This window comes from Seriola lalandi, unplaced genomic scaffold (assembly GCF_002814215.2).
Source record: "Seriola lalandi dorsalis isolate HSWRI2012SDOR001 ecotype SW California unplaced genomic scaffold, Sedor1 jcf7180002054791, whole genome shotgun sequence".
NCBI lineage: Eukaryota > Metazoa > Chordata > Actinopteri > Carangiformes > Carangidae > Seriola > Seriola lalandi.
The window spans coordinates 134,361-147,517 of NW_019525344.1; the positions used below are offsets into that span (position 1 = coordinate 134,361).

Sequence of the window (13,157 nt, forward strand, 5' to 3'; positions counted from 1 at the left end):
AGATATTGTGCTGCAACTACTTCAACCCTTTTGGCTTCTGTCCATCTGAACGTACAGAGACATCTGCTGCAGCTGTGAGGGTGACAGCAGAGGTTTGTCCATCTTGTGGCTCTGAACGGTTTAGGTTAATCTGTTTAATCTGTGCTCTCTGGATGGCCAACAATGCACTACGATTACTGCAGGCCACAAGGTCAGGGTGAGAGTAGAGGTCATTAACGTGCAGTCTGCATCCTCTGTATCAGGGTGAAATTGTTTAAGCTGCACGGCTGCTCAAACTCTTCCCACCAGATTATTCTGTTGTTACCTGGATAATAATAATAGAGCCACATGGTGTCAGTGCTCTAACACTGCTGTGTGCAGCATTTTGTATGTTCCAGTTCACATAAACTGAAAAAAGATCATTAATTGATTAAGAGATGAACATGCATTTCGGGATCAGTACATCCAGATTGTGAGGTTGTTTCCTGACCTTCTCTTACCCATGATGCCCCTTGCTCTGTTGCTGTTCTGTTGTTTACTCACCGCAGGGTAGGTGTGTCCCACGTTGGCGCTATGCCGGGTGATGTCGATGTTGAGATCTTCTTCTGTGGTCTTCAGGTAGACAGGGTTGTCAAAGTTCATGCTCTTCTGGTTCTTCAGTTGCCAGTTTCTCCACATCAGGTAGCCGCCCGCTGCCGCCATCGCCAGCAGCACTGAGCAGAGGGACAAATGGACACAAATACAGTCAGATGACTTTCAGTATTGGGGTTAAAGGTTTCCACATGTGTATGTGTATTTCTTAAAATAAACCTGTAAATATCTGCAGGAAATCTTTGATATATAAACAATTTGTCATTTCATCATCACCTCAAACGTCAGGTCAGGTCATTTGTACATTTTAACTTTGTTCTCTCAAATAACAATTTCGACCCTTAAGTTACTGAATCTTGCCCCAGGGTTCCTTGATCATTCCATCAAATTACCTGAATGAATTCTCACCTGTTTCGAATTTACAAAATCCTCAAAACACTCACTGTGGACCTACAGTTTGATCTTGGAGAGTCGTGGATAGTCTCTCAACCAGCCAAACACAAGGTTTCATCATCTGCTGCTGAATACAAATGTTCACCTGTGTCATCTTGTGATTTTACTTCTACTTCCTGCTAAGACATCAAACGTTTCCTCACAACATAGAACTGGGGCTAATTGTCAATTAAACCTACAAATTACTACTGTCAGTCAACATTTAAGTATACCGAGTGCACAAATTAATAATTAGCATGTTCTAGACAGAAATAATTGAATGTACAGTCATGACCTTTTCATCCGTCAGGCGTCTTATGTGTCTGAGCGCAAGTGTCTGTGTGACTTCTACTCACAGACAGGAAGTATGGCCCAGGCAGCAGCCGACCCTCTGGCTGTGGAGTTCACTTGGATCGATGTGCTCACGTTGGCTTCTGGAAAACAAACAAAATAAATAAATCAACAATTTTAACCAAACAATGACTGTGACCAATAACAATGAACTGATGGCATTTCTAAGTCATCTCCTTGTTCAGTTTGAGAGAAAACGTATTTTAACAAGCTGAAAAAAATAAAGGAGTTTAGTCAGAAATGAGTTCTGTTGATTCAGACCTTTTACTGGACTGAGCAGCATGATCAGAAGAACAAGTCTAGCTGATGTTTAAACGTCCTCTTTGTGGAAAAAAACTTAACAGGTTAATCTCTTCTAAGCAGATTTCTATGTGAACTGATATGGTGAAAACAACTCAGATGATCACAATGCATGCGGGCACAATGGGAAACAGATGCCGGCACGCCCTGCTTCTCCACTTGTGCTTGACATTGTCAACACATGGAAAATTACTTGACACTTTTGTGTTAACGGGTTCCCAGCAGTGAACAGAACCACACTCGACACTTAAAGAGGACAGACATATTTATGTTTAAGAAAAAGAAAAATATTGGCAAAATCTGCTGTAATGACTTTAAAAATATGTAGCGTTAACAATGTCTCTGCTGCTATTTGCACTGGATAAATGCACAAAAACCCAAAAAACTAGCAAACATATTTTGCTATGAAAATGATCACTCAAATAGAGAACAAAACACCAGCAATGAGGATGCAAAAGTGCACAATTATCAGCCTGCAAATATTTAGTCAAAGTGTGAATTTGGCAATTTGGCTCTAAACCTTCTAAAAAGGTAAAAGTTTAAAAGTTAAAACTTAATTGCTGTTTATAAAGAAGAGTTTTATTTTGTTTCCAAGATCAACATTATCCAGACTCAGGGTGTTCAGGGAGAAAGCCGTAGTGTTTTGGTGTCAGCAGCGAGTGAGTGACATGACTGGCAAACAGTTCGGCTGAAAGCAGTGACGGAGACTTCAGGACAAAGAAACCACAAAAAGGGTTTAGTTAAACTCCTGTTCTCCCTGCCAGTCAGTCTGCAGCCAAATGGCTCGGTGATGTCATCGACACGCCTCCTCAACTGCTCTCAGCCGCAAAATGAATGACACACAGTGGTTCACCAGCTCCAACAATGTCAACTATGAATACTAAAACCTGTTAAAAAGGCACAGTGATGCTGTTCTGTTGGTCTGTCCCCCATGGTGGTCCAGGCTGAAATATCTCAACTATAATTAGCCCTTGCCATGACATTTGTTGCACACAGTCAGGTCGTTCTCGGGATGAGGGTAATCGCTGTAGCGTCATCATTAGGTCAAAAGTTTAATTTCTCTAGTGCTTTGGTTTATGGCTAAATATCGGCATAACAAATGGCATTCCCATCAGCCCCATGTGCACATTGTTTTTAGAGCTAAATGTTAGAATGCTAACCCACTAAACATTGGCTTATTAACATGATCACTGTGCGTGTGCTAACATTAACATTTAGCTCAAAGCACAACATTGACATGGCATCACCTTTAGATAAATTTGTTATGACAGACATGTTAGCAAACTGTTGCCCATTTACACACCCACCAGATACAGAGGAACTTCATCATCCTCTTAGAGTTTGTTTCTGTCTGCCTAATGAATCTAACTCCAGTGATGATTCGCCTTTTGCCTCTGATTTTGTCCCACCATCTCTACAAAAATCTGTTTCTTCTAGATGTTCCATTTTCTTCAGCCTTTAGCTTCATTTTGTCTGCTGGTGTTTGGTAGGATACAGTGGGTTTACTGAAAACTGTTGCCTGCTGCTGGAAACAAGGCTGGTGAAGGCGCTGAGCCGAATCATACAGTAAGTGTTCTGCGGAACCAAAACTATGAGCTTGAAGATTCTAAAAAGTGTGTGATAAACTACAGTGTGTGTGTGTGTGTGTGTGTGTGTTCATGGTATGAAGGAACAAGTCACTCATCAGCATCAGTCGTTTCATCCGATTTGCTGACAATAAGAAAAAATAGCACAGAGTAAGAGTTTCTCCAGACTTTCATCCTTCAAGTTTTCACATTTTGATACCTTTTCATATTACACTGTGAAGATACTTCATTTAGAGTTTCCATACAAGGAGAAGAAAACAGACGCATTAATCAAAAAGAAAACCAACCAACCCTGTCAGCCAAACCTTTTTGACCCCCAGGGTCGGGGGGTTTGTGCTCTCCAGAAAGCTGAGATCACAGAATTAGAAAACAGATACAAAAGAATGAGTCTGTAAGACTGATGCTAGCTTCTTTTCAACTCAGTTTCCTACAACACAGCAGTCACACTTTAATATCTCAAACCATAAGTGGAACTTGGAGATTATGAATGGTTTTGGTGGTTTAGTTCTTTTGGGTCACTTCCTAGTTTCTGCCACTAGGTGCTGCTCCTGAGCTGTGCATGCAGGCAAACATCTGCCTGTGCAGAGTTTAATGTTGAACTGTGGTTTACTGTCCAGGTACTCTTTCCTGGGAAGCTAATTCAACACTAGCACAGTAGCAGAACATGTAAATTGAACAAAATCCAGCACAGATGCATCCAGAGAACCCTACAGCATCATATGTGCAGCTTTCAACAACATTATGGCTTGAAGACAAAATCAAGGGGTTCAACAAACTGAATAAAAGTCATGAGTTCTGTAACTGGAAACGAACAGGAACTCATCAGCAAATTTCATCTTCACTCATTCCCCCAAGAGCTTTTTTCAGGATTAAGAGGATTAGGATAAAGTTATTAAAGCTCAAGTTTACCAATTACAAGTTATACCTTGTAATTCTGAAATGTTTACAGGGTTTAACGCAGCCAAATCCATATCCAGCTGAAGTCAAGTCCAAAACCTGAGCTATGACAGACACAAAGCACATATATACTTTATCCCCAAACTAAACCAAATATTGAGCAGCAACTTTAAGACAGAAAATTCAATGAGGAACAGAAAAAGGCAAGAAAAGGTGAGAAACCAAAAAAAAAAAAAACTCAATAAAATCTATCCCTCTGACCCACTTTTTAAATTACATGTGTCTAATATAGCCACTACATGTCAGAGATAGTTATGCTATTTAATATTTCTTTTTACATAAATTTATTTTCAGGTTCTGCTCTTCAGTTTGTAAGGAGTGTGTCAGTGTTCAGGGAAAGAATTGCAGTGTTGAGACATTAAGGCTGTTTGCATTTAGTCAGATCGATTTGTGTTGTGTTTCTTATTTCAGTTTGGTTGATAAACATGTTCTGGATTTTGGCATTACAGTTCCCATAATTTTTCAATAACACAATCAGAAAGTAAAATGTTGGCATGGAGTCGGTGGCAGCGTCTGAAATCACTCGCTATTTGTGTCACATTGCACTGTACATTTTCCCAATTTTATTTAAGTGTCTGAATTCAGGGAGTGAAATTTAGCATTTCCCCACAGTGGAACAAAGTATACTTTCTGCCAACAATCCACAAAGTGTTTTATAGATATAATAAACTTGTCAACGATGATGAAATCGCTGTTTACTGCTCACTCGCTGTGAATAAGTGAATGAGGGAGTGGTTTCTGACATGTTGAGAAAATGGTGAGGGCTGCATCTTAATCCCAGTTTCTATTTAGCCTAAAGTTACTTTTCATTTTGGTGAATCTGCACCACGAAGAGTGATGAGGCTGCTGACAGTTCGTGTTTGCACTGTCATCATGGATGTACAGAAAACAAGAGTAGGTGTAGATGTCTGAGAGGTACAGGTGCAATTTTTCAAGCAAACTACATCAAGTGGATTGAAAGAGTTTATAAAACAGCAACCTAACTTCACAGGTACATTAGTCAGATTATTGTTATTTTTTGGATATTTGAAAATCAACAACTGAAATATTTTGTTATAGCTCAAATCCAACTGGTAGAAATTTGTCTTAAATAACAGCAAAGTAAAACTGGACAGAACAAAGCACCGCTGGGAATTACCCCTTCAATACCTCAAGACCATGTGGCACAAATTAAGCATACACTGCCTTAAATCAGTTATCTGAAAAGCACCACGGCCTGAAACACATCTGAATGTGTGTCATAACCCAACAACAAACACAAAAGCGCACCCAGAAGCCCTCATTACAGATACAGCTAGACAAGACAAGCATTTAATCTAAAATCCACACAGCACTGTGCAAAGCAATTAAGTTAACCATTTAATGTTGGCAGCAGATTAAGAAAAAAAAAAGCAGATTCAAGTGTACAAGGAAAGAAAAAGTCAATACAAACTGCAACTATGTCTGTAGCCAAAAACACTTCGAAAACAGATGTTTAACAATTAAAATGCAAGGGAGGAGAACAGTCTTTGTTTTTTGATTTTTGAACAAAGCCCAACATGCAAGTCACCATCGCAGAGACAAGCAGCAGAACAGGCGGCGACTGATGGTTTTACCTGGGGGTGGCTGTATTAGAACGTTTCCATCATCCTTTGAGGGACCTTTGGTAGAAGGGTCTGTCACAGAGAGAGCCAAGAGTCATGCTTTGACAGCACAAGCTATTTATTTCATTTATTTTTTTAAACTGCTCACATGTAAATAGGCCTTGTTTGAAAATAGACCAGATCTCAGGAGACTGAACTAATATACGCTCGACAGATGAAAGCAGGATCCACTTTTCTTCAGCGAGTAAAGCTAAGCCATCACCAAGCTAAGAGACAAGACAAACAATCATGGCACCATCTACAATGTACAGCAGCAGCCTTACATCTATAAGTGAAGACAACATATGATTTTCCTGCTTTTATAATGACAGTTCACATACAAGCGAGATGCACACAAACAGTGGTAAAGTGAGGCGACAACATTCACAAGCAATTTCCAGGTTTAAAGCTACAATGCACAGTAAACTGTATTGATCAGCATGTCGTACTCAGCGTCTACAATCAGGACGGACAACAGCAACAGTAAAATCCTTACAGGCAGATCAATGCAGCCTTGATTAGCACACACAGCAGTGTTGTTGTGTTTACTGTATATTCACAGGGCCGTTAGGTCTGCTGTGTAGGAGTTGGAAATGAATGCACATCATGCTTACTGCCAAACAAAACAACATTAAGCACAGACTAAAGCAGTTTCCACAGCCATTGCTTACTGTAAACTATACTAGTGCCGAAACAACTGATTAACTCATTAATCAACAGAAAATGATTACACACAAAAATGGCAAACACAGTACTCCTCTGATTTAACATTACCCACAATGCATCTCAGCCGCCGATAGTTAGGATGGAATTTGGGGTGCGTTATGCTTGTAGCAGCCAAAGTAGCCCCTAGCCTCAAAGAGAGATGAGCAGCAGTCTACAGAGGTCTGGAAAACTTACTTCTTTCTAATTCCTCACACTCAGGCTTTTTTTCCCCCAAACTTTTCAATCACAGACTCAAGTGACATGACTTGAAGCAGTTAACAAGACTTTACTCAGCTCCCTAGTGGGAGCACAGGCTGTACACGGTCTCCCAGGCACAATAGATACAACTAACATTAACAGTAGCAATGTCTCACTCAGAGGTATAAAAACACGACTGACATTTTAATATAAAAAGGTATATAAATGTCTACACATTATTCTAATATACATTTTCTTAGATAAGAGTTCAGAGCGTACCCCTCCACCTCCAGTTCATCCCCAGAGACCCTCCTGTATTACAGAAAGTCCTTTGACTTTTTTGTGTCACGCATGGGGAAGATGAGCAACGAGAAAATGAAAGGATGTCACTGAGAGGTGACAAGATTTGTGGAAGGAGTTTTTTTTTGTTACAGCTGATTCTCCTCCATTAGTTATGCAAAATGCATCATTGATAATGGGTCATTCAAAGCAATATCCATGGATTTTAGCTTTATTTGATGTTTTCCTGTGTCATATCACATCAGAAACAGCTGACAGAATAACTAACATTATAGTCTACAGTAAACCATGATTATACTAATGTTTTTTATTGAAATATTTGATCTTTTTACTTTACAAAAAACTATTGGAATCAGAAGTAAGATTTCATAAAAGCCAGATTTGATAAGCAGAAATTGAAACGATCCCCAACCCTACTTCTCTGAAGTTCTATTTTCATTCTTCAGATGACCTACTTCTGTCAATTTTTGTGTATATAACACAATGCAACACCATGAATGCCTTTGAGGAGAGACTATCAAAGTGAGTGCTGTTATGAGAATTTGTGCAATTTATCACATTGAGTCTACAAAGACACACAAAGAAAGGCACACAATTCTGTGAGAAAGATGAGGGAGGCAGCAAGATGCAGGCACAAGGATGACAGGACTTTTGACATGCCTTCGAGTGGAAAGCGCTCTTTGGTGTGAAACACTAAATGTTAGCAGAGCTATTTACATCACAGGGTAACTTTAAAAGCTGCTGAAAGGTAAATCTAAATACATAGAGTAAGGAATTGGGAAGGATTTGAGCTTTATTAGCATATTTAATTCAGAATTCAGCATGAATAAAATATTGACAAAGCTTAATTGCAAAGCCACTTAATCTAAAAGTGACTTTTATAGACGGATGACGACGATTGATATCTTAGGAAACAATCTGTGGAACTAAGTAGAGTCCAAACAGTGTCAGAAAATCCCTGAAACCTATTTCAGCCTGAGATTGTTCAGTCTGAAGGAAAACACTCCCCAGTCGCCTCTTAAGACTGTTATATGAATCCCTCTGTGGTAGTTTCAGGTTCAGCCCTGAAGTGAGGAGCATTGCTTATTACTTCTCTCACTAACAAGATTAGAGCCGGTCAAAGCTGCAACCACACAATGCTCTACAGTTTCTGTTCAGTCCAGCTGCAACGGCTGTAAAATGGGATAAATATGTTAGCTGGAGGTGTAGTAAAGAGCAACAAGGCCTTTGGCTGCAGCCCAACTAGGAGGAAGGTGGAGGAGCATTCAGCGAGCGACAGGCATCCCTCTTTAACCCCTCCCACACTATTCTCACTGTTAAATAGTACCAGAAACACAGACAGGCGTGTAAACAGTTATAGAAACAGACATGCACATAAAGACACTCACAAAACAACCTGAGCATGCAAGAAAAGTCGCACTCTCCCAAACTCACATGTATGTGTATATATATATATATATATATATATACACACACACACACACACACACACACACAAACACGCCTCATGCGTTTGGGTAAAATTAAGTTTGCATTGAATCACATGCTAAGAAAAACACCATGCATGACACCGAGCACTCAAGCTGCATAAAAAACACATCTTGGAAGTCTGGGTGTTACATTCAGTCATCACAGCGGCTGTAAAGAGCCTGGAGGCAGCTCCAGATTCCCAAACAGCCCCCGAGGAGGTGAGTCAGGCTGCACGGACGTTCATTATATGAAGACCATTACATTTCTGTGGAGCAGGCAGGCTGTAAAACCTGCTGCAGAGCTGGCAGACTGACACAGAGTTCATCTCATCATGTTGTATGACATCTTCTCCTTGTGGTGAAATCAACACAGGTACAGCCTAAAGGTGTCAGCCTTCTCCCTCACCTTTCCAATATCAAAGTGCGACTGGCCAGTTATGCAAATGAACACAGGAGAAACAAAGCAGGGTTTGAGCTCTCTTCTTTCAGTTTTCCCACAATTACACCAGTGACTTTTTGTGGGCAACACTGAATGTCTGCAGAAAGACTGTTTAATGGTGCGCACTGTTATTCCCATGTGTGTAGGGTTATTGCATCTATCCCCATTTCTATGACAGCAGCCTTTACACCCCGCCTTTGTGTGTGGCCAATTAAAACAGCTATAAACACTTTTGCCTTCAGATGTGGTTGGACGACATGTCATATAAACTAGTCTGTTCCAAGCATACTGACACTTAACCCTTGGCTGTATATAAACATATTTGGTATATTTTGAAATAAGATATAGAATGAGACAATACTATTTATATCAATATAATTTGATATTGTGTTACATGACCCATTTCTTCCGTAAAGCCGTGCCAGTGTTCATGTCGCTCCTACATCACACTCCAACTAAGAGTGTGTTAAACGTAACGCTGCTGTAAAGCCATTGCAGCCCAAAATTTATAATAAATTATGATAAAAGTCTGAGGCTGTGCTCCAGTGCAGTGGTTCTGTGAGCTAAATGCTAACATTAGCATGCAAACATGCTCACAATGACAATATTTACATGCTGATGCTAAGCACGCATAACGTTTACTGTATTTACTTTCTTAGGGTAGTGTATGATAGCACGCTAATATATGCTAATTGGCAGTTAAAGTACACATGACGCTATTGGACATCAGTTTTGCAAGTAATCAGTCAAAGTAAAGTACTGGACAGGTAAAATAACAGCATCACTAAAGTGATGAAAAAAATAATCCTGAAGGTTACATGAATCTCTGATCTAAATTTAATGGCAATCCAGCCAACAGCTATTGAGACATTTCATTTTAAACTACACATGGACTGACTGGCTGACATTATCATACACAGAGTCATGCCACTAGCATGACTAAAAACTTTGGCTACTACAACTTACAACATGTTTTACATTTACAGCATTTTTGTCTGGTAGAAAAGATTAAAGATTTAGGGTAAAAAGGAAAATAATTGGATTATCTTTTGAAAAACAGTAGCACTAAATTTTGAGGGCAAAAGCAAAGAAAAGCACAGCAGTGCCCTTTCAACAACCCAAAATGGTAGGATCCACAAATATAAATTTAGAAAACATGAAGACATATGGGTGTGAGAAAAATAAATCCTTCATTTGAGTAAATACATGCTGCCCTGCATGAGACCGGTCAGGGTTAATTTACTGAACAGAGATCCAAAGATTCAACCAAAGTCCCAGATATACAACATGAAACAGACAAATATGAAGTAAATATAAATGGAGTAAAACTGCAGATAAAAGTTGAAAGAAGAGGAAAGAAAAATTGTCAAGAAATGTTGGAAACAGACTCAGCTCTCACTTGGAAATAGAGGAGAGAAAAGACGACAAGTCCTAAAGAAAACCTCAGAGTTTAACTAGGCAGACTTTCATTCAGGAGCTGACAGTTGTCAGGGAGATGTTCCAGTGCTTTGTGTACACCAGTGTCTCGCGCTACAGTTTGAGCACAATTAGGAAAGTATGTGCAGTGGATTCAGCTGTCAGGTTCCTATCTGACACTGCTTCAGTATGAAAAGGCTAATCTGTGGGAGCGAAGAAAGGTGCTGGACGGCTTGAGACAAAATAACCGCAGAAGAACAGATCAGAGAGAGAAGACAGCGCTTCCCAGCGACCTTTTCACAACAAAGAAAAAGTTATGGAGAGCAGGACTGCAGTTTGATTTTCATTTCTGAAAGCATTCATACTGTCACAGTAAATCTCATGTCCAACTCTGGAAGTAATATGTTCAAACCAGTACTTTGTTACTTTTGCCTTGAATGCTCAAATTCATTCTTGGGTACCAGCTACTAATGGCAGCGACAAATACGGGTGAGAAACAGGGGCACCGCGACTTGCAAGACACAAAAAACAAAAAAAAGACTGTTGTAGGGAGATATTTTGTATTTGACCAAACGCCTGCATGTGCATAGAGCATTTCAAATGAGAGGAGGAAACACCTCAAACTTATCTAAACAGCTCAAATACAGGATCATCTGGATCTGTACGCAGAATTCAGGGTGAGTTAATCTCTGTTGTTTTCACTTTATATTAACAAGTCATCAAAATGTTCATGTCCTGAAATGTTATTTGAAATGTTATTTGAAATGTTTGTCCACTGTGTCAGCTGACATCTGATGTAGCAACGCTCCACACGCATTATTTACAAAGGCTAATGTTAACTTGTTTAGGCTAACATAGCAACAGCTCACAACATTAGCAGGCTGCCACCTTCACTGTTCAGTCTGTCAAAATATAACTGAGTAACATTTTCATACCACCTTGTTAGTCAATTTAACCTCCTGCTTGCACACTGAGTATATGGAGGTAGGTTAGCATACTGTATGGGCATCACCCTTTTTCTCTGTTTTTTACTGTGGTATCAAACTTAGCAACGAGAAAGGTGGAATTTTATTGGTATTGATACAACTATAAAATTTCTGGTATCATGACATCCCTTTACAAGTCAATGGGTGAATGTGACCTTTATGTGTAAAGCACATTGAGAGGTTGTTACGAGAGAAGCACTATATAAAGGCGACCCATTTCCTATTTATGTTCTGGGGCTGGTTTTTATTGTTTGGTCTGGGCCCAAGGGAAAGGGAAATATTAATGCTACTACATACATACATCTAATTTTGTCAACAGTTTGTGAACGACCCTTCCAATTTCAACATGACAGGGACACTTTTCAAAGCTTTTTCCATAAAGATGTGGTCTCAACAGTTTGGTGTTAAAGAACCTGACTGGCCTTCAGAGCCCTGACCTCAACCATCCAGCGCCTCTGGGATGAACTGGAATGCCGACCGAGTCAGGCCAGCCACAGGGAGCTAATCCCTGCTGCCAGGTTTCAAAAACCTTGTGAAAAGCCTTCCCAGATGAATGGAGGCTGTTACAGCTGCAGATTAATACCCATGGTTTTAGAATGATATGTTCAACAGTCACATATTGGTGCCTCATAAATTCCGCTGTCATTGCCCTAACACAATCATATCACACTCAACAAGTCCAGAGAACTCAACACAGCTCAGACCAGGCCTCAAACGACGAGAAGACAAGAACAGATGGAAGAGGAATCAACGTCGGGAATTCAGCTGTCAGGACGAGACAACAAAGACACTTTCAAACACAGGAGGAAGAGACAGAGCTGCAGCTGAGATGTGAAGGAGGACGGTGTTGAGACTTGCCAAAGAGTCGCTGAAAACTGGATCACAACACCAACTGACTCAGCTACTGTTCAGCTGTCAGACTACTAACACAAACAGACAGCTGGGTTTGTGGCTGGCGTGGATACAGTTAGAAGACAAGACTCACACAGGGAACACACACATCAAGGAAACATGCTAGAGTGTCTGAGAAGGAGAGGAAAAAAGGAGGGAGTGACAAAACTCCTATTTTTTCATAAAAGCCAGTTTAACGCAGAGAATTAGACAGAATTCATTCTGTTTCTTACAACTGATTCTGTGTTTTTTAGGGGTTCCCCTGTGAAGGCCTAGCCACCTTTAGCCTTTTCTTTCTAATCAATTCTTTAAGAAGAGCCACATTTGAGACAAGCAGCACAGTAAAGGGAAGATGAAGCAGAGAGGAATGCACAGGTTCACCTTCAAACATGCATTTGTGTGCATAGTAACTGTAGTGTTTACCATGTTTGCTGTCTTAACCACCGCAATGTGATTTATACTCTCCCAACCACAAAATTAAAAGTATTTTCCCATGATGCAACCCACACGAGACCTTAAGACAGTGGCAAATCAGTCAGATGGATTACTGGTTATATTTAGCTCTTAGTTCCTTCAGTTTCTATTTAAAACATTCTTCCTTTTCTTGAAATATTCCAGTTTTGCTTCTATAAACTCCACAAATGAACATGGAGTTGTATATCAAGAGCAACAACTTTTTTTTTTTTTTTTTTTTTTTTTTTACATGCATTTTTAAAATTTTAAAAATTCTGGATTAAATGACACCTGTAATCATCTTACTCAAAAGTGAGACTGCAATTCTTCAGGAAAGCAATCAAAAATATTTCATCTAATCAATTGTTGACAGATCTAGAAATTGATGAATGTATTTTCCTTCCTCACCATCAGTGACAGGGTTTCCTTGATTCTGTATAATTTGGTTCCTGTATTCGTAAATCTGTTCTTATCATGTGACA

At 39.8% G+C, this 13,157-nt stretch overlaps 1 protein-coding gene across 2 annotated transcripts in view; it reads right to left on the minus strand.

Annotated features, from left to right (window-relative positions):
- Window positions 1–13,157, minus strand: part of vldlr (very low density lipoprotein receptor) — a 61,400-nt gene that overhangs the window by 1,529 nt on the left and 46,714 nt on the right. Inside the window, exons 17-19 of one of the 2 annotated variants that reach the window (XM_023425600.2) lie at window positions 5,792–5,851; window positions 1,359–1,436; window positions 523–692 (exon numbers count right to left, since the gene is read on the minus strand). In XM_023425600.2, the coding sequence (XP_023281368.1) occupies window positions 523–692; window positions 1,359–1,436; window positions 5,792–5,851 (308 nt within the window). The remainder of the gene's footprint in view (window positions 1–522; window positions 693–1,358; window positions 1,437–5,791; window positions 5,852–13,157) is intronic. The other variant, XM_023425601.2, reaches the window with a different exon arrangement.